We start from the raw sequence: 22426 nt of genomic DNA on the forward strand, positions 1-22426 counted from the left end.
AATTGGCTAGGTTAGCGGCGAAAAATTCTGGGTTTGCTATTGTGGCGCGCAGAGCGTTTTGGCTGAAATCTTGGTCAGCGGATGCGTCTTCCAAGAACAAACTTCTTAACATTCCTTTCAAGGGGAAAACGCTGTTTGGCCCTGACTTGAAAGAGATTATCTCTGATATCACTGGGGGTAAGGGCCACGCCCTTCCTCAGGATAGGTCTTTCAAGGCCAAAAATAAACCTAATTTTCGTCCCTTTCGTAGAAACGGACCAGCCCCAAGTGCTACGTCCTCTAAGCAAGAGGGTAATACTTCTCAAGCCAAGCCAGCCTGGAGACCAATGCAAGGCTGGAACAAGGGAAAGCAGGCCAAGAAACCTGCCACTGCTACCAAGACAGCATGAAATGTTGGCCCCCGATCCGGGACCGGATCTGGTGGGGGGCAGACTCTCTCTCTTTGCTCAGGCTTGGGCAAGAGATGTTCTGGATCCTTGGGCACTAGAAATAGTCTCCCAAGGTTATCTTCTGGAATTCAAGGGGCTTCCCCCAAGGGGGAGGTTCCACAGGTCTCAATTGTCTTCAGACCACATAAAGAGACAGGCATTCTTACATTGTGTAGAAGACCTGTTAAAAATGGGAGTGATTCATCCTGTTCCATTAGGAGAACAAGGGATGGGGTTCTACTCCAATCTGTTCATAGTTCCCAAAAAAGAGGGAACGTTCAGACCAATCTTAGATCTCAAGATCTTAAACAAGTTTCTCAAGGTTCCATCGTTCAAAATGGAAACCATTCGAACAATTCTTCCTTCCATCCAGGAAGGTCAATTCATGACCACGGTGGATTTAAAGGATGCGTATCTACATGTTCCTATCCACAAGGAACATCATCGGTTCCTAAGGTTCGCATTCCTGGACAAGCATTACCAGTTCGTGGCGCTTCCTTTCGGATTAGCCACTGCTCCAAGGATTTTCACAAAGGTACTAGGGTCCCTTCTAGCGGTACTAAGACCAAGGGGCATTGCAGTAGTTCCTTACTTGGACGACATTCTGATTCAAGCGTCGTCCCTTCCTCAAGCAAAGGCTCACACGGACATAGTCCTGGCCTTTCTCAGATCTCACGGATGGAAAGTGAACGTGGAAAAGAGTTCTCTATCTCCGTCGACAAGGGTTCCCTTCTTGGGAACAATAATAGACTCCTTAGAAATGAGGATTTTTCTGACAGAGGCCAGAAAAACAAAACTTCTAAACTCTTGTCAAACACTTCATTCCGTTCCTCTTCCTTCCATAGCGCAGTGCATGGAAGTAATAGGTTTGATGGTAGCGGCAATGGACATAGTTCCTTTTGCGCGCATTCATCTAAGACCATTACAACTGTGCATGCTCAGTCAGTGGAATGGGGACTATACAGACTTGTCTCCGAAGATACAAGTAAATCAGAGGACCAGAGACTCACTCCGTTGGTGGCTGTCCCTGGACAACCTGTCACAAGGGATGACCTTCCGCAGACCAGAGTGGGTCATTGTCACGACCGACGCCAGTCTGATGGGCTGGGGCGCGGTCTGGGGACCCCTGAAAGCTCAGGGTCTTTGGTCTCGGGAAGAATCTCTTCTACCGATAAATATTCTGGAACTGAGAGCGATATTCAATGCTCTCAAGGCTTGGCCTCAGCTAGCAAAGGCCAAGTTCATACGGTTTCAATCAGACAACATGACGACTGTTGCGTACATCAACCATCAGGGGGGAACAAGGAGTTCCCTGGCGATGGAAGAAGTGACCAAAATCATTCAATGGGCGGAGACTCACTCCTGCCACCTATCTGCAATCCACATCCCAGGAGTGGAAAATTGGGAAGCGGATTTTCTGAGTCGTCAGACATTACATCCGGGGGAGTGGGAACTCCATCCGGAAATCTTTGCCCAAATTACTCAACTGTGGGGCATTCCAGACTTGGATCTGATGGCCTCTCGTCAGAACTTCAAGGTTCCTTGCTACGGGTCCAGATCCAGGGATCCCAAGGCGACTCTAGTAGATGCACTAGTAGCACCTTGGACCTTCAAACTAGCTTATGTATTCCCGCCGTTTCCTCTCATCCCCAGGCTGGTAGCCAGGATCAATCAAGAGAGGGCGTCGGTGATCTTGATAGCTCCTGCGTGGCCACGCAGGACTTGGTATGCAGATCTGGTGAATATGTCATCGGCTCCACCATGGAAGCTACCTTTGAGACGAGACCTTGTTCAAGGTCCGTTCGAACATCCGAATCTGGTCTCACTCCAGCTGACTGCTTGGAGATTGAACGCTTGATCTTATCAAAACGAGGGTTCTCAGATTCAGTTATTGATACTCTTGTTCAGGCCAGAAAGCCTGTAACTAGAAAAATTTACCACAAAATATGGAAAAAATATATCTGTTGGTGTGAATCTAAAGGATTCCCTTGGGACAAGGTAAAGATTCCTAAGATTCTATCCTTTCTTCAAGAAGGATTGGAGAAAGGATTATCTGCAAGTTCCTTGAAGGGACAGATTTCTGCCTTGTCTGTGTTACTTCACAAAAAGCTGGCAGCTGTGCCAGATGTTCAAGCCTTTGTTCAGGCTCTGGTTAGAATCAAGCCTGTTTACAAACCTTTGACTCCTCCTTGGAGTCTCAACTTAGTTCTTTCAGTTCTTCAGGGGGTTCCGTTTGAACCCTTACATTCCGTTGATATTAAGTTATTATCTTGGAAAGTTTTGTTTTTGGTTGCAATTTCTTCTGCTAGAAGAGTTTCAGAATTATCTGCTCTGCAGTGTTCTCCTCCTTATCTGGTGTTCCATGCAGATAAGGTGGTTTTACGTACTAAACCTGGTTTCTTCTGTTATGTGTGATCAGTCCACGGGTCATCATTACTTCTGGGATATAACTCCTCCCCAACAGGAAATGCAAGAGGATTCACCCAGCAGAGCTGCATATAGCTCCTCCCCTCTACGTCAGTCCCAGTCATTCTCTTGCACCCAACGACTAGATAGGATGTGTGAGAGGACTATGGTGATTATACTTAGTTTTTATGACTTCAATCAAAAGTTTGTTATTTTACAATAGCACCGGAGCGTGTTATTACTTCTCTGGCAGAGTTTGAGGAAGAATCTACCAGAGTTTTTTACTATGATTTTAACCGGAGTAGTTAAGATCATATTGCTGTTCTCGGCCATCTGAGGGAGGTAAAAGCTTCAGATCAGGGGACAGCGGGCAGATGAATCTGCATTGAGGTATGTAGCAGTTTTTATTTTCTGAATGGAATTGATGAGAAAATCCTGCCATACCGTTATAATGTCATGTATGTATACACTTCAGTATTCTGGGGATGGTATTTCACCGTAACTACTCTGTTAAAAGTCACTAATCCTTTTAATAAGTATTTATCATGTTAAACGTTTTTGCTGGAATGTAGAATCGTTTACATTTCTGAGGTACTGAGTGAATAAATATTTGGGCATTATTTTCCACTTGGCAGTTGTTTGGTTTTAATTATGACAGTTTCGTTTCTCTTCACTGCTGTGTGTGAGGGGGAGGGGCCGTTTTTGGCGCTCTTTGCTACGCATCAAAAAATTCCAGTCAGTTACTCTTATATTTCCTGCATGATCCGGTTCATCTCTGACAGATCTCAGGGGTCTTCAAACTTCTTTAGAGGGAGGTAGATTCTCTCAGCAGAGCTGTGAGAATTTTATATTGACTGTGAATAAAAACGTTGCTCTGTAATTTTTATGTCAAATTTAATTATTGTTATTTTTCTAATGGGAACAAACCTTTGCTAAAAGTTGTGTTGTTTTAAAGTTTGATGCTATAACTGTTTTTCAGTTCATTATTTCAACTGTCATTTAATCATTTAATCGTTTAGTACCTCTTTGAGGCACAGTACGTTTTTGCTAAAAAAGATTATAACCAAGTTGCAAGTTTATTGCTAGTGTGTTAAACATGTCTGACTCAGAGGAAGATATCTGTGTCATTTGTTCCAATGCCAAGGTGGAGCCCAATAGAAATTTATGTACTAACTGTATTGATGCTACTTTAAATAAAAGTCAATCTGTACAATTTGAACAAATTTCACCAAACAGCGAGGGGAGAGTTATGCCGACTAACTCGCCTCACGCGGCAGTACCTGCATCTCCCGCCCGGGAGGTGCGTGATATTATGGCGCCTAGTACATCTGGGCGGCCATTACAGATAACATTACAAGATATGGCTACTGTTATGACTGAAGTTTTGTCTAAATTACCAGAACTAAGAGGCAAGCGTGATCACTCTGGGGTGAGAACAGAGTGCGCTGACAATACTAGGGCCATGTCTGATACTGCGTCACAGCTTGCAGAGCATGAGGACGGAGAGCTTCATTCTGTAGGTGACGGTTCTGATCCAAACAGATTGGATTCAGATATTTCAAATTTTAAATTTAAATTGGAGAACCTCCGTGTATTACTAGGGGAGGTCTTAGCAGCTCTCAATGATTGTAACACCGTTGCAATACCAGAGAAACTGTGTAGGTTGGATAAATACTTTGCGGTACCGGCGAGTACTGACGTGTTTCCTATACCTAAGAGACTAACTGAAATTGTTACTAAGGAGTGGGATAGACCCGGTGTGCCGTTCTCACCCCCTCCAATATTTAGAAAGATGTTTCCAATAGACACCACCACTCGGGACTTATGGCAAACGGTCCCTAAGGTGGAGGGAGCAGTTTCTACTTTAGCTAAGCGTACCACTATCCCGGTGGAGGATAGCTGTGCTTTTTCAGATCCAATGGATAAAAAATTAGAGGGTTACCTTAAGAAAATGTTTGTTCAACAAGGTTTTATATTGCAACCCCTTGCATGTATCGCGCCGATTACGGCTGCGGCAGCATTTTGGATTGAGTCTCTGGAAGAGAACCTTAGTTCATCTACGCTAGACGACATTACGGACAGGCTTAGAGTCCTTAAACTAGCTAATTCATTCATTTCGGAGGCCGTAGTACATTTAACCAAACTTACGGCTAAGAACTCAGGATTCGCCATACAGGCACGTAGGGCGCTGTGGCTAAAATCCTGGTCAGCTGATGTTACTTCTAAGTCCAAATTACTTAATATACCTTTCAAGGGGCAGTCTTTATTTGGGCCCGGTTTGAAAGAAATTATCGCTGACATTACAGGAGGTAAGGGCCACGCCCTACCTCAAGACAAAGCCAAAGCTAAGGCTAGACAGTCTAATTTTCGTCCCTTTCGGAATTTCAAAACAGGAGCAGCATCAACCTCCACTGCACCAAAACAGGAGGGAGCTGTCGCTCGTTACAGGCAAGGCTGGAAGCCTAACCAGTCCTGGAACAAGAGCAAGCAGGCCAGGAAACCTGCTGCTGCCCCAAAGACAGCATGAACCGAGAGCCCCCGATCCGGGACCGGATCTAGTGGGGGGCAGACTTTCTCTCTTCGCCCAGGCCTGGGCAAGAGATGTTCAGGATCCCTGGGCGCTAGAGATCATATCTCAGGGATACCTTCTAGACTTCAAATTATCTCCCCCAAGAGGGAGATTTCATCTGTCAAGGTTGTCAACAAACCTGATAAAGAAAGAAGCGTTTCTACGCTGTGTACAAGATCTGTTATTAATGGGAGTGATCCATCCGGTTCCGCGGTCGGAACAAGGACAAGGGTTCTACTCAAACCTGTTTGTGGTTCCCAAAAAAGAGGGAACTTTCAGGCCAATCTTAGATTTAAAGATTCTAAACAAATTTCTAAGAGTCCCATCGTTCAAAATGGAAACTATTCGGACAATCTTACCCATGATCCAAAAGGGTCAGTACATGACCACAGTGGATTTAAAAGATGCTTACCTTCACATACCGATTCACAAAGATCATCACCGGTATCTAAGGTTTGCCTTCTTAGACAGGCACTACCAGTTTGTAGCTCTTCCATTCGGATTGGCTACGGCTCCAAGAATCTTCACAAAGGTTCTGGGTGCCCTTCTGGCGGTACTAAGACCGCGAGGGATTTCGGTAGCTCCGTACCTAGACGACATTCTAATACAAGCTTCAAGCTTTCAAACTGCCAAGTCTCATACAGAGTTAGTTCTGGCTTTTCTAAGGTCGCATGGATGGAAAGTGAACGAAAAGAAGAGTTCTCTTTTTCCTCTCACAAGAGTTCCATTCTTGGGGACTCTTATAGATTCTGTAGAAATGAAGATTTACCTGACAGAAGACAGGTTAACAAAGCTTCAAAATGCATGCCGTGTCCTTCATTCCATTCAACACCCGTCAGTAGCTCAATGCATGGAGGTGATCGGCTTAATGGTAGCGGCAATGGACATAGTACCTTTTGCACGCCTACACCTCAGACCGCTGCAATTGTGCATGCTAAGTCAGTGGAATGGGGATTACTCAGATTTGTCCCCTACTCTGAATCTGAATCAAGAGACCAGAAATTCTCTTCTATGGTGGCTTTATCGGCCACACCTGTCCAGGGGGATGCCATTCAGCAGGCCAGACTGGACAATTGTAACAACAGACGCCAGCCTACTAGGTTGGGGCGCTGTCTGGAATTCTCTGAAGGCTCAGGGACTATGGAATCAGGAGGAGAGTCTCCTTCCAATAAACATTCTGGAATTGAGAGCAGTTCTCAATGCCCTTCTGGCTTGGCCCCAATTAACAACTCGGGGGTTCATCAGGTTTCAGTCGGACAACATCACGACTGTAGCTTACATCAACCATCAGGGAGGGACAAGAAGCTCCCTAGCAATGATGGAAGTATCAAAGATAATTCGCTGGGCAGAGTCTCACTCTTGCCACCTGTCAGCAATCCACATCCCGGGAGTGGAGAACTGGGAGGCGGATTTCTTGAGTCGCCAAACTTTTCATCCGGGGGAGTGGGAACTTCATCCGGAGGTCTTTGCCCAAATACTTCGACGTTGGGGCAAACCAGAGATAGATCTCATGGCGTCTCGCCAGAACGCCAAACTTCCTCTCTACGGGTCCAGATCCAGGGATCCGGGAGCGGTTCTGATAGATGCTTTGACAGCACCTTGGAACTTCGGGATGGCTTATGTGTTTCCACCCTTCCCGCTGCTTCCTCGATTGATTGCCAAAATCAAACAGGAGAGAGCATCAGTGATTCTAATAGCGCCTGCATGGCCACGCAGGACTTGGTATGCAGATCTAGTGGACATGTCATCCTGTCCGCCTTGGTCTCTACCTCTAAGACAGGACCTTCTGATACAGGGTCCATTCAAACATCAAAATCTAACTTCTCTGAAGCTGACTGCTTGGAAATTGAACGCTTGATTTTATCAAAACGTGGTTTTTCTGAGTCGGTTATTGATACCCTGATACAGGCTAGGAAGCCTGTTACCAGAAGGATTTACCATAAAATATGGCGTAAATACCTATACTGGTGCGAATCCAAAGGTTACTCCTGGAGTAAGGTTAGGATCGCTAGGATATTGTCCTTTCTACAAGAAGGTTTAGAGAAGGGTCTATCAGCTAGTTCATTAAAGGGACAGATTTCAGCTCTGTCCATCTTGTTACACAGGCGTCTGTCAGAAAATCCAGACGTCCAGGCCTTTTGTCAGGCTTTAGCTAGGATCAAGCCTGTGTTTAAAGCTGTTGCTCCGCCATGGAGTTTAAACTTAGTTCTTAAAGTTTTACAGGGTGTTCCGTTTGAACCCCTTCATTCCATTGATATAAAATTGTTATCTTGGAAAGTTCTGTTTTTAATGGCTATTTCCTCGGCTCGAAGAGTCTCTGAGTTATCAGCCTTACATTGTGATTCTCCTTATCTGATTTTTCACTCAGACAAGGTAGTTCTGCGTACTAAACCTGGGTTCTTACCTAAGGTAGTCACTAACAGGAATATCAATCAAGAGATTGTTGTTCCATCCTTGTGTCCAAATCCTTCTTCAAAGAAGGAACGTCTTCTACACAATCTGGATGTAGTTCGTGCCCTCAAGTTCTACTTGCAGGCAACTAAAGATTTTCGCCAAACTTCTTCCCTGTTTGTCGTTTATTCTGGACAGAGGAGAGGTCAAAAAGCTTCTGCTACCTCTCTCTCTTTTTGGCTTCGTAGCATAATACGTTTAGCCTATGAGACTGCTGGACAGCAGCCTCCTGAAAGAATTACAGCTCACTCCACTAGAGCTGTGGCTTCCACTTGGGCCTTTAAGAATGAGGCCTCTGTTGAACAGATTTGCAAGGCTGCAACTTGGTCTTCGCTTCATACTTTTTCCAAATTTTACAAATTTGACACTTTTGCTTCTTCGGAGGCTATTTTTGGGAGAAAGGTTCTTCAGGCAGTGGTTCCTTCTGTATAATGAGCCTGCCTATCCCTCCCGTCATCCGTGTACTTTTGCTTTGGTATTGGTATCCCAGAAGTAATGATGACCCGTGGACTGATCACACATAACAGAAGAAAACATAATTTATGCTTACCTGATAAATTCCTTTCTTCTGTTGTGTGATCAGTCCACGGCCCGCCCTGTTTTAAGGCAGGTAAATATCTTTTAAATTATACTCCAGTCACCACTTCACCCTTGGTTACTCCTTTCTCGTTGATTCTTGGTCGAATGACTGGGACTGACGTAGAGGGGAGGAGCTATATGCAGCTCTGCTGGGTGAATCCTCTTGCATTTCCTGTTGGGGAGGAGTTATATCCCAGAAGTAATGATGACCCGTGGACTGATCACACAACAGAAGAAAGGAATTTATCAGGTAAGCATAAATTATGTTTTTCTTCCAAAAGTTGTTTCTAACAAAAACATTAACCAGGAGATAGTCGTACCTTCTTTGTGTCCGAAACCAGTTTCGAAGAAGGAACGTTTGTTGCACAATTTGGATGTTGTTCGCGCTCTAAAATTCTATTTAGATGCTACAAAGGATTTTAGACAAACATCTTCCTTGTTTGTTGTTTATTCTGGTAAAAGGAGAGGTCAAAAAGCAACTTCTACCTCTCTCTCTTTTTGGATTAAAAGCATCATCAGATTGGCTTATGTGACTGCCGGACGGCAGCCTCCTGAAAGAATCACAGCTCATTCCACTAGGGCTGTGGCTTCCACATGGGCCTTCAAGAACGAGGCTTCTGTTGATCAGATATGTAGGGCAGCGACTTGGTCTTCACTGCACACTTTTACCAAATTTTACAAGTTTGATACTTTTGCTTCTTCTGAGGCTATTTTTGGGAGAAAGGTTTTGCAAGCCGTGGTGCCTTCCATTTAGGTGACCTGATTTGCTCCCTCCCTTCATCCGTGTCCTAAAGCTTTGGTATTGGTTCCCACAAGTAAGGATGACGCCGTGGACCGGACACACCTATGTTGGAGAAAACAGAATTTATGTTTACCTGATAAATTACTTTCTCCAACGGTGTGTCCGGTCCACGGCCCGCCCTGGTTTTTTTAATCAGGTCTGATAATTTATTTTCTTTAACTACAGTCACCACGGTATCATATGGTTTCTCCTATGCAAATATTCCTCCTTAACGTCGGTCGAATGACTGGGGTAGGCGGAGCCTAGGAGGGATCATGTGACCAGCTTTGCTGGGCTCTTTGCCATTTCCTGTTGGGGAAGAGAATATCCCACAAGTAAGGATGACGCCGTGGACCGGACACACCGTTGGAGAAAGTAATTTATCAGGTAAACATAAATTCTGTTTTCTGTATTTTTTTCTGCTATCAGGGTTAATTATCCTTTGCTAATGGGAGCAATCCTTTGCTAAAAGTGTGTTTTTTACAAAGATTTGATGCTATAACTTTTCAGTTTATCAATTTTCAACTGTCATAACTTTTTATGTGCTTCTTATAGGCACAGTACGTTTTGCATATTATAGTAAATTACTTGAAAAGTATTTCCAAGTTGCTAGTTTATTTGCTAGTGTGTTAAACATGTCTGATTCAGAGGAAGATATCTGTGCTATATGTGCTAAAGCCAAAGTGGAGCCCAATAGAAATTTATGTACTAACTGCATTGATGCTACTTTAAATAAAAGTCAATCTGTACAAATTGAACATATTTCACCAAACGAGGGGAGAGTTATGCCGACTAACTCGCCTCACGTGTCAGTACCTGCATCTCCCGCTCGGGAGGTGCGTGATATTGTAGCGCCGAGTACATCTGGGCGGCCATTACAAATCACATTACAGGATATGGCTACTGTTATGACTGAAGTTTTGGCTAAATTACCAGAACTAAGAGGTAAGCGTGATCACTCTGGGGTGAGAACAGAGTGCGCTGATAATATTAGGGCCATGTCAGATACTGCGTCACAATTTGCAGAACATGAGGACGGAGAGCTTCATTCTGCGGGTGACGGTTCTGATCCAAACAGACTGGATTCAGATATTTCAAATTTTAAATTTAAGCTGGAAAACCTCCGTGTATTACTAGGGGAGGTGTTAGCGGCTCTGAATGATTGTAACACAGTTGCAATACCAGAGAAATTGTGAGGTTGGATAAATATTTTGCGGTACCGTCGAGTACTGACGTTTTTCCTATACCTAAGAGACTTACTGAAATTGTTACTAAGGAGTGGGATAGACCCGGTGTGCCGTTCTCACCCCCTCCGATATTTAGAAAGATGTTTCCAATAGACGCCACCACACGGGACTTATGGCAAACGGTCCCTAAGGTGGAGGGAGCAGTTTCTACTTTAGCTAAGCGTACCACTATCCCGGTGGAGGATAGCTGTGCCTTTTCAGATCCAATGGATAAAAAGTTAGAGGGTTACCTTAAGAAAATGTTTGTTCATCAAGGTTTTATATTGCAACCTCTTGCATGCATTGCGCCTGTCACGGCTGCAGCAGCATTTTGGTTTGAGTCTCTGGAAGAGACACTTGAATCAGCTCCATTAGATGAGATTACACACAAGCTTAAAGCCCTTAAGTTAGCTAACTCATTTATTTCGGATGCCGTAGTACATTTAACTAAACTTACGGCTAAGAATTCCGGAATCGCCATTCAGGCGCGCAGAGCACTGTGGCTAAAATCCTGGTCAGCTGATGTTACTTCTAAATCTAAATTGCTTAATATTCCTTTCAAAGGGCAGACCTTATTCGGGCCCGGGTTGAAAGAAATTATCGCTGACATTACAGGGGGTAAAGGCCATGCCCTGCCTCAAGACAGAGCCAAACCTAAGGCTAGACAGTCTAATTTTCGTTCCTTTCGTAATTTCAAAGCAGGAGCAGCATCAACTTCCTCTGCACCAAAACAGGAAGGAGCTGTTGCTCGCTACAGACAAGGCTGGAGACCTAACCAGTCCTGGAACAAGGGCAAGCAGGCCAGGAAACCTGCTGCTGCCCCTAAGACAGCATGAATCGAGGGCCCCCGATCCGGGAACGGATCTAGTGGGGGGCAGACTTTCTCTCTTCGCCCAGGCTTGGGCAAGAGATGTCCAGGATCCCTGGGCGTTAGAGATCATATCTCAGGGATACCTTCTGGACTTCAAATCCTCTCCCCCAAGAGGGAGATTTCATCTGTCAAGGTTGTCAACAAACCAAATAAAGAAAGAGGCGTTTCTACGCTGCGTACAAGATCTTTTATTAATGGGAGTGATCCATCCGGTTCCGCGGTCGGAACAAGGACAAGGGTTTTACTCAAATCTGTTTTTGGTTCCCAAAAAAGAGGGAACTTTCAGGCCAATCTTGGATTTAAAGATCCTAAACAAATTCCTAAGAGTTCCATCGTTCAAAATGGAAACTATTCGGACAATTTTACCCATGATCCAAAAGGGTCAGTACATGACCACAGTGGATTTAAAGGATGCTTACCTTCACATACCGATTCACAAAGATCATTACCGGTATCTAAGGTTTGCCTTTCTAGACAGGCATTACCAGTTTGTAGCTCTTCCATTCGGATTGGCTACGGCTCCAAGAATCTTCACAAAGGTTCTGGGCGCTCTTCTGGCGGTACTAAGACCGTGAGGAATTTCGGTAGCTCCGTACCTAGACGACATTCTGATACAAGCTTCAAGCTTTCAAACTGCCAAGTCTCATACAGAGTTAGTACTGGCATTTCTAAGGTCGCATGGATGGAAGGTGAACGAAAAGAAGAGTTCTCTCTTTCCACTCACAAGAGTTCCCTTCTTGGGGACTCTGATAGATTCTGTAGAAATGAAGATTTACCTGACAGAAGACAGGTTAACAAAGCTTCAAAATGCATGCCGTGTCCTTCATTCCATTCAACACCCGTCAGTAGCTCAATGCATGGAGGTGATCGGCTTAATGGTAGCAGCAATGGACATAGTACCCTTTGCACGCCTACATCTCAGACCGCTGCAATTGTGCATGCTAAGTCAGTGGAATGGGGATTACTCAGACTTGTCCCCTACTCTGAATCTGGATCAAGAGACCAGAAATTCTCTTCTATGGTGGCTTTCTCGGCCACATCTGTCCAGGGGGATGCCATTCAGCAGGCCAGACTGGACAATTGTAACAACAGACGCCAGCCTACTAGGTTGGGGCGCTGTCTGGAATTCTCTGAAGGCTCAGGGACTATGGAATCAGGAGGAGAGTCTCCTGCCAATAAACATTCTGGAATTGAGAGCAGTTCTCAATGCCCTTCTGGCTTGGCCCCAGTTAACAACTCGGGGGTTCATCAGGTTTCAGTCGGACAACATCACGACTGTAGCTTACATCAACCATCAGGGAGGGACAAGAAGCTCCCTAGCAATGATGGAAGTATCAAAGATAATTAGCTGGGCAGAGTCTCACTCTTGCCACCTGTCAGCAATCCACATCCCGGGAGTGGAGAACTGGGAGGCGGATTTCTTAAGTCGTCAGACTTTTCATCCGGGGGAGTGGGAACTTCATCCGGAGGTCTTTGCCCAAATACTTCGACGTTGGGGCAAACCAGAGATAGATCTCATGGCGTCTCGACAGAATGCCAAGCTTCCTCGTTACGGGTCCAGATCCAGGGATCCGGGAGCGGTTCTGATAGATGCTTTGACAGCACCTTGGACCTTCGGGATGGCTTATGTGTTTCCACCCTTCCCGATGCTTCCTCGATTGATTGCCAGAATCAAACAGGAGAGAGCATCAGTGATTCTAATAGCGCCTGCATGGCCACGCAGGACTTGGTATGCAGATCTAGTGGACATGTCATCCTGTCCACCTTGGTCTCTACCTCTGAAACAGGACCTTCTGATCCAGGGTCCCTTCAAACATCAAAATCTAATTTCTCTGAAGCTGACTGCTTGGAAATTGAACGCTTGATTTTATCAAAACGTGGTTTTTCTGAGTCAGTTATTGATACCTTAATACAGGCTAGGAAGCCTGTTACCAGAAAGATTTATCATAAGATATGGCGCAAATACTTATATTGGTGCGAATCCAAAAGTTACTCATGGAGTAAGGTTAGGATTCCGAGGATATTGTCTTTTCTACAAGAAGGTTTAGAAAAGGGTTTATCCGCTAGTTCCTTGAAGGGACAGATTTCAGCTCTGTCCATTCTTTTACACAAACGTCTGTCAGAAGTTCCGGACGTTCAAGCTTTTTGTCAGGCTTTAGCTAGGATCAAGCCTGTGTTTAAAACTGTTGCTCCACCATGGAGTTTGAACTTAGTTCTTAATGTTTTACAGGGTGTTCCGTTTGAACCCCTTCATTCCATTGATATCAAGCTGTTATCTTGGAAAGTTCTATTTTTAATGGCGATTTCCTCGGCTCGAAGAGTCTCTGAGTTATCCGCCTTACATTGTGATTCTCCTTATCTGATGTTTCATTCAGACAAGGTAGTTCTGCGTACTAAACCTGGGTTCCTACCTAAGGTGGTCACTAACAGGAATATCAATCAAGAGATTGTGGTTCCATCTTTGTGTCCTAATCCTTCTTCGAAGAAGGAACGTCTGCTACACAATCTAGATGTAGTCCGTGCCCTGAAATTTTATCTACAGGCAACTAAGGATTTTCGACAAACGTCTTCCCTGTTTGTCGTTTATTCTGGTCAGAGGAGAGGTCAAAAAGCTTCGGCTACCTCTCTCTCTTTTTGGCTTCGTAGCATAATTCGGTTAGCCTATGAGACTGCTGGACAGCAGCCTCCTGAAAGAATTACAGCACATTCTACTAGAGCTGTGGCTTCCACTTGGGCCTTTAAGAATGAGGCTTCTGTTGAACAGATTTGCAAGGCTGCAACTTGGTCTTCTCTTCATACTTTTTCCAAATTTTATAAATTTGACACACTTGCTTCTTCGGAGGCTGTTTTTGGGAGAAAGGTTCTTCAGGCAGTGGTTCCTTCCGTATAAAGAGCCTGCCTGTCCCTCCCGTCATCTGTGTACTTTAGCTTTGGTATTGGTATCCCAGAAGTAATGATGACCCGTGGACTGACCACACTTAACAGGAGAAAACAAAATTTATGCTTACCTGATAAATTCCTTTCTCCTGTAGTGTGGTCAGTCCACGGCCCGCCCTGTTTTTTATGGCAGGTAAAAAATTTTTTGAATTATACTCCAGTCACCACTACACCCTTTGGCTTCTCCTTTCTCGTTGGTCCTTGGTCGAATGACTGGAGGTGACGTAGAGGGGAGGAGCTATGTAGCAGCTCTGCTGGGTGAATCCTCTTGCACTTCCTGTTGGGGAGGAGTTAATATCCCAGAAGTAATGATGACCCGTGGACTGACCACACTACAGGAGAAAGGAATTTATCAGGTAAGCATAAATTTTGTTTTTACCTTTGTGATTACCTTGTATCTAGGAAACTTCTTCCAGCCCCCTGATCACATGACTGTGACTGTTTATTATCTATTGTCTTAAATTTAGCATTGTATTGTGCTAGATCTTAAATAACTTTCTGTGCCTGAACACAGTGTTATCTATATAGCCCACGTGTACTTTCTGTCTCTTTGTGTTGAAGAGATTTAAAAAGCATGTGATAAGAGGCAACCCTCAAAGGCTTAGAAATTAGCATATGAGCCTACCTATGTTTAGTTTAAACTAAGAATACCAAGAGAAAAAAGCAAATTTGATGATAAAAGTAAATTGGAAAGTCAATTAAAATTAAAAGTCCTATCTGAATAATGAAAGTTTTTTTTATTTATACTTGACTGTCCCTTTAATGTCTGCCTTGGATAGCAGAAAATGTTGTAATTTTACAAAGTATTGCACCTTCCCCACCCGGCTGGCTAATTTACTGTTGAACACTGCAAGCCTAAACAAAAAATATATAACACACCAGTAGTTCACGGTTCAATTTACAACAAATAATTAACATGTGTACAGTTCTAGGGGTTATTGTTTTCCACCACAAAAACAATTTATCAGAATATTCATATACAAGTTCGGTTGAGTCATCCAAGCTAAGAAGCTGTCATTTCTGTTTGTCATTATAGGGAAGACCTGGCCCATCGCGTTCTCAGCAGGTGTAGGTTTAGGTATGGCTTATTCCAACTGCCAGAATGACTTTCAGTCTCCCTACCTTCTGCATGGAAAATTTGTGAAGGTGAGTGCACTCTCTGACTTTATTGATGTAGTCTCAGTAAAATAATATTGTCGGAACATCCGTTTTTTTAAATGTTGTAAATGTTAATGTTTAAAATGACAGTAACAACGTCCCATATTTCTCCAACATTGGTGTGTCCGGTCCACGGCATCATCCTTACTTGTGGGAATATCTCTTCCCCAACAGGAAATGGCAAAGAGTCCCAGCAAAGCTGGCCATATAGTCCCTCCTAGGCTCCGCCCACCCCAGTCATTCTCTTTGCCGTTGCACAGGCAACATCTCCACGGAGATGGTTAAGAGTTTTTTGGTGTTTAAATGTAGTTTTTATTCTTCTATCAAGTGTTTGTTATTTTAAAATAGTGCTGGTATGTATTATTTACTCTGAAACAGAAAAGAATGAAGATTTCTCTTGTTAAGTGTGTTCAGTCCACGGGTCATCCATTACTTATGGGATATATTCTCCTTCCCAACAGGAAGTTGCAAGAGGATCACCCAAGCAGAGCTGCTATATAGCTCCTCCCCTCACATGTCATATCCAGTCATTCTCTTGCAACCCTCAACAAAGAAGGCGGTCGCGAGAGGAGCTGGAGTTTTTACTTAACTATTCTTCAATCAAAAGTTTGTTATTTTAAATGGCACCGGAGTGTGCTGTTTTTCTATCTCAGGCAGTATTTGGAAGAAGAAACTGCCTGCGTTTTTTATCTATGATCTTAGCAGGCGTAACTAAGATCCACTGGCTGTTCTCGACATTCTAAGGAGTGGGGTAACTTCAGAAACTGGGAATAGCATGTGGGGTCCTCCGCAAATGAGGTATGTGCAGTACTTTATTTTCTGGGAATGGAATTGACTAAGAAAATACTGCTGTTACCGTATGATGTAAGTACAGCCTTAAATGCAGTAGTAGCAACTGGTATCAGGCTGATAAATGTATGCGCAGTCGAGTTATATTCTAGGGACTAGAATTTGACTGAGAAAATACTGTTAACACTGAAATAATACTTAAGCCTTCTCTGCAGTGGTAGCGACTGGTAGCAGGCTTAGTGATAGCTTTGCATGACATTGAAAAATGTTGTTTTTTAATAAAACGTTTACTGGCATGTTATTCGTTTTTTGTGAGGTACTTTGGTGATAAATCGATTTGGGCATGATTTTTTCCACATGGCTAACATATTTTTCTGCATGGAAACCGTTATATCAGGGCTCCCACTGTTGTGATTGGAGTGGGAGGGCCCTTGTTTTAGCGCCTTGTTGCGCAGTTAAAATTATTGCACAGTCTTTCTGCTTCTTCCTCCTTGATCCAGGACGTCTCTAGAGAGCTCAGGGGTCTGCAAATTTCATTTGTGAGGGAGGTAATCGGTCACAGCAGATCTGTGACAGTGTGCTGACTGTGATTAAAAGCGTTAAATCTTAATTGATATCTGTTTTATCCGTTTTGGGTATCGAGGGGTTAATCATCCTTTTGCTAATGGGTGCAATCCTCTGCTAATAGTACACTTCTTGTTAAGAATTGTTTAATTATATCTGTATTTTTGAAGCGCTGCAGCGTTTTTTGTTTTTTTTTATATTGCTTGTAAAACTTATTGAAAGTGATTTCCAAGCTTGTTAGTTTCATTGCTAAGTCTGTTTTAAACATGTCTGATTCAGAGGAAACTGTTTGTTCATCATGTTCAAAAGCCATTGTGGAGCCCAATAGAACGATGTGTACCAATTGTATTGATATTGCTTTGAATAAAAGTCAATCTGTACCGATAAAGAAGCTATCACCAGACAACGAGGGGGAAGTTATGCCGCCTAACTCTCCTCACGTGTCAGTACCTGCGTCTCCCGCTAGGGAGATGCGTAGGATTGAGACACCTAGTACATCTAGGCCCTTACAAATCGCTTTACATGATATGGCTAATGTTATGAAAGAAGTATTATATAATATGCCCGAATTAAGGGGCAAACGCGATAGCTCTGGGTTAAGGACAGAGCGCGCTGATGACACGAGAGCCATGTCTGATACTGCATCACAACTTGCAGAACATGAGGACGGTGAGCTTCATTCTGTCGGTGACGGTTCTGATTCGGGGAGACCGGATTCAGAAATTTCAAATTTTAAATTTAAGCTTGAGAACCTCCGTGTGTTACTAGGGGAGGTATTAGCGGCTCTGAATGATTGCGACACGGTGGCAATTCCAGAGAAATTGTGTAGGTTGGATAGATACTATGCGGTACCGGTGTGTACTGACATTTTTCCTATACCAAAAAGACTTACAGAAATTATCAGTAAGGAGTGGGATAGACCCGGTGTGCCTTTTTCCCCTCCCCCGATATTTAGAAAAATGTTCCCTATAGACGCCACCACACGAGACTTATAGCAGACGGTCCCTAAGGTGGAGGGAGCAGTTTCTACGTTAGCCAAGCGTACCACTATCCCGGTGGAGGATAGCTGTGCTTTCTCAGATCCAATGGATAAAAATTAGAGGGTTATCTTAAGAAAATGTTTGTTCAACAGGGTTTTATATTGCAGCCTCTTGCATGCATTGCGCCTGTCTCGGCTGCAGCGGCATTCTGGTTTGAGTTTCTGGAAGAGGCGATTCGCACAGAGCCGTTGGATGAGGCCTTGAGCAAACTTAGAACCCTTAAGCAAGCTAATGCGTTTGTTTCAGATGCCGTAGTACATCTAGCCAAACTTACGGCTAAAAATTCCGGATTCGCCATACAGGCGCGCAGAGCGCTCTGGCTTAAATCCTGGTCAGCGGATGTAACTTCCAAGTCTAAACTACTTAACATTCCTTTCAAAGGGCAGACCTTATTCGGGCCCGGCTTGAAGGAAATTATTGCTGTCATTACGGGAGGTAAGGGCCACGCCCTTCCTCAGGACAGAGCCAAACCAAAGGCCAAACAGTCTAATTTTCGTGCCTTTCGTAACTTCAAGGCAGGAGTAGCATCGACTTCCTCCGCTCCAAAACAGGAAGGAACTACTGCTCGTTACAGACAAGGTTGGAAAGGCAACCAGTCATGGAACAAGGGCAAGCAGGCCAGAAAGCCTACTCCCGCCCCTACGACAGCATGAAGTCAGGGCCCCCTATCCAGAGACGGATTTAGTGGGGGGCAGACTTTCTCTCTTTGCCCAGGCTTGGGCAAGAGATGTGCAGGATCCCTGGACGTTAAAGATTATATCTCAGGGAGACCTTCTGGATTTCAAATCCTCTCCTCCGCAAGGGAGGTTCCATCTTTCGAGGTTATCGACAAACCTAGTAAAAAGAGAGGCATTTCTACAATGTGTACAAGACCTCTTAATCATGGGGGTGATCCACTCAGTTCCGCGATCGGAACAGGGACAAGGATTTTACTCAAATCTATTTGTGGTTCCCAAAAAAGAGGGAACCTTCAGACCAATCTTAGACTTAAAGATCTTAAACAAATTCCTAAGGGTACCATTGTTCAAGATGGAAACCATTCGAACCATCCTACCCATGATCCAAGAGGGTCAATATATGACCACGGTGGACTTAAAGGATGCTTACCTTCATATACCGATTCACAAAGATCATTATCGGTACCTGAGGTTTGCCTTTCTAGACAGGCATTACCAGTTTGTGGCTCTTCCCTTCGGGTTAGCCACGGCCCCGAGAATTTTTACGAAGGTTCTGGGCTCACTTCTGGCGGTACTAAGACCACGAGGCATAGCGGTGGCTCCGTACCTAGACGACATTCTGATACAAGCGTCAAGTTTTCAGAATGCAAAGTCTCATACAGAGATAGTTCTAGCATTTCTGAGGTCGCATGGGTGGAAAGTAAACGTGGAAAAGAGTTCTCTGTTACCACTCACACGGGTTCCTTTTCTAGGGACTCTTATAGATTCTGTAGAGATGAAGATTTACCTGACGGAGTCCAGGTTATCAAAGATTCTCAATGCTTGCCGTGTCCTTCATTCCATTCCAAGCCCATCGGTAGCTCAGTGCATGGAGGTAATCGGCTTAATGGTAGCGGCAATGGACATAGTGCCATTTGCGCGCCTGCATCTCAGACCGCTGCAACTATGCATGCTCAGTCAATGGAACGGGGATTACTCAGATCTGTCCCCTTTGCTAAATCTGGACCAGGAGACCAGAGATTCGCTTCTCTGGTGGTTGTCACCGGTTCATCTGTCCAAAGGAATGACCTTTCGCAGGCCAGATTGGACGATTGTAACAACGGATGCCAGCCTTCTAGGCTGAGGAGCAGTCTGGAATTCCCTGAAGGCTCAGGGATCGTGGACTCAGGAGGAGAAACTCCTCCCAATAAACATTCTAGAATTAAGAGCAATATTCAATGCTTTTCTGGCTTGGCCTCAGTTAGCAAAGCTGAGGTTCATCAGGTTTCAGTCGGACAATATCACGACACTGGCTTACATCAATCATCAAGGGGGAACCAGGAGTTCCCTAGCGATGTTGGAAGTCTCGAAGATAATTCGCTGGGCAGAGTCTCACTCTTGCCACCTGTCAGCGATTCACATCCCAGGCGTAGAGAACTGGGAGGCGGATTTCCTAAGTCGCCAGACTTTTCATCCGGGAGAGTGGGAACTTCACCCGGAGGTATTTGCTCAACTGATTCGTCGTCGGGGCAAACCGGATCTGGATCTCATGGCATCTCGCCAGAACGCGAAGCTTCCTTGTTACGGATCCAGGTCCAGGGACCCGGGAGCGGTGCTGGTAGATGCATTAGCAGCCCCTTGGGTTTTCAACATAGCTTATGTGTTTCCACCATTTCCGTTGCTACCTCGGCTGATTGCCAGGATCAAACAGGAGAGGGCATCGGTAATTCTGATAGCGCCTGCGTGGCCACGCAGGACCTGGTATGCAGACCTAGTGGACATGTCGTCCTGTCCACCATGGTCTCTTCCTCTGAGGCAGGACCTTCTAATTCAGGGTCCTTTCAACCATCCAAACCTAATTTCTCTGAGGAAGACTGCCTGGAAATTGAACGCTTGATTCTATCAAAGCGTGGGTTTTCGGATTCGGTTATTGATACATTAATACAGGCTCGGAAGCCTGTGACAAGAAAAATTTACCATAAGATATGGCGTAAATATTTATATTGGTGCGAATCCAAGAGTTATTCATGGAGTAAGGTTAGGATTCCTAGGATATTAGCTTTTCTACAAGAGGGTTTAGAAAAGGGTTTATCCGCTAGTTCGCTAAAGGGACAGATTTCAGCTCTGTCTATTCTTTTACACAAACGTCTGGCAGAGCATCCAGACGTCCAGGCCTTTTGTCAGGCTTTGGTTAGAATTAAGCCTGTGTTTAAAGCTGTTGCTCCTCCGTGGAGCTTAAACTTGGTTCTTAAAGTTCTTCAGGGTGTTCCGTTTGAACCCCTTCATTCCATTGATATTAAGCTTTTATCTTGGAAAGTTTTGTTTTTGATGGCTATTTCCTCGGCTCGAAGAGTATCTGAGTTATCTGCCTTACATTGTGATTCTCCTTCTCTGATCTTTCATTCAGATAAGGTAGTTCTGCGTACTAAACCTGGGTTTTTACCTAAGGTTGTTTCTAACAGGAATATCAATCAAGAGATTGTTGTTCCATCATTATGTCCTAATCCTTCTTCAAAGAAGGAACGTCTTTTGCATAATCTAGACGTGGTCCGTGCTCTGAAGTTCTACTTACAGGCAACTAAAGATTTTAGACAAACTTCTTCTCTGTTTGTCGTTTACTCTGGACAGAGGAGAGGTCAAAAGGCTTCGGCTACCTCTCTCTCTTTTTGGCTTCGTAGCATAATACGTTTAGCCTATGAGACTGCTGGACAGCAGCCTCCTGAAAGAATTACAGCTCATTCCACTAGAGCTGTGGCTTCCACCTGGGCCTTTAAGAATGAGGCCTCTGTTGAACAGATTTGCAAGGCTGCAACTTGGTCTTCACTTAATACTTTTTCCAAATTTTACAAATTTTGACACTTTCGCTTCTTCGGAGGCTGGTTTTGGGAGACAGGTTCTACAGGCAGTGGTTCCTTCTGTTTAATGTTCCTGCCTTGTCCCTCCCATCATCCGTGTACTTAGCTTTGGTATTGGTATCCCATAAGTAATGGATGACCCGTGGACTGAACACACTTAACAAGGGAAAACATAATTTATGCTTACCTGATAAATTTATTTCTCTTGTAGTGTGTTCAGTCCACGGCCCGCCCTGTCTTTTTCAGGCAGGTTCTAAATTTTAAAATTATAACTCCAGTCACCACTGCACCTTATAGTTTCTCCTTTCTCGTCTTGTTTCGGTCGAATGACTGGATATGACATGTGAGGGGAGGAGCTATATAGCAGCTCTGCTTGGGTGATCCTCTTGCAACTTCCTGTTGGGAAGGAGAATATATCCCATAAGTAATGGATGACCCGTGGACTGAACACACTACAAGAGAAATAAATTGATCAGGTAAGCATAAATTATGTTTTTCGTTCCTTTCGTAACTTTAAGGGACAGAGGTCTTCCTCTTCCTCCAAGTTGGATCAATCCAAGTCTTCTTGGAGGTCCAGTCAGCCTTGGAATAGGGGAAAGCAAGCTAAGAAGTCTTCCGTTGATTTTAAATCAACATGAAGGGGCCGCCCCCGATCCTGTAGTGGATCAAGTGGGGGCAAGGCTTTCTTTTTTCAGCAGGCTTGGATACGTGATGTTCCAGATCCTTGGGCCATGGATATATATCACGGTTACAGAATAGGATTCAAATCTTTTCCTCCCAGGGGCAGGTACCACCTGTCAAGGTTATCTGTGAATCAGATAAAAAGAGAGGCCTTCTTAAACTGCATTAAGGACCTATCATGCCTGGGAGTGACTGTTCCAGTTCCTCTAGAGGAACAGGGTCTAGGATTCTATTCAAATCTATTTGTAGTTCCCAAGAAGGAGGGCACTTTTCGTCTTATTCTGGACCTAAAGTGTCTCAATCAATTCCTCAGGGTTCCGTCCTTCAAGATGGAGACCATCCGTTCTATTCTTCTTTTGGTCCAAAAGGGTCAGTTCATGACGACCATAGATCTGAAGGACGCGTATCTTCATGTTCCTATTCACATGGATCATC

The 22426-nt window shown here is 44.3% G+C and overlaps 1 protein-coding gene across 2 annotated transcripts in view; it reads left to right on the top strand.

Annotated features, from left to right (window-relative positions):
• The window catches only part of MICOS10 (mitochondrial contact site and cristae organizing system subunit 10), a 163741-nt gene that overhangs the window by 85166 nt on the left and 56149 nt on the right, over positions 1-22426 (top strand). The window contains exon 3 of one of the 2 annotated variants that reach the window (XM_053690299.1): positions 15285-15394. The exons of the other annotated variant lie outside the window; for it this stretch is intronic. Within the exon in view, the coding sequence (XP_053546274.1) occupies positions 15285-15394 (110 nt within the window). The remainder of the gene's footprint in view (positions 1-15284; positions 15395-22426) is intronic. 2 annotated transcript variants of the gene reach the window in all.

This window comes from Bombina bombina, chromosome 8, assembly GCF_027579735.1.
Source record: "Bombina bombina isolate aBomBom1 chromosome 8, aBomBom1.pri, whole genome shotgun sequence".
NCBI classification, from domain to species: Eukaryota; Metazoa; Chordata; class Amphibia; order Anura; family Bombinatoridae; genus Bombina; species Bombina bombina.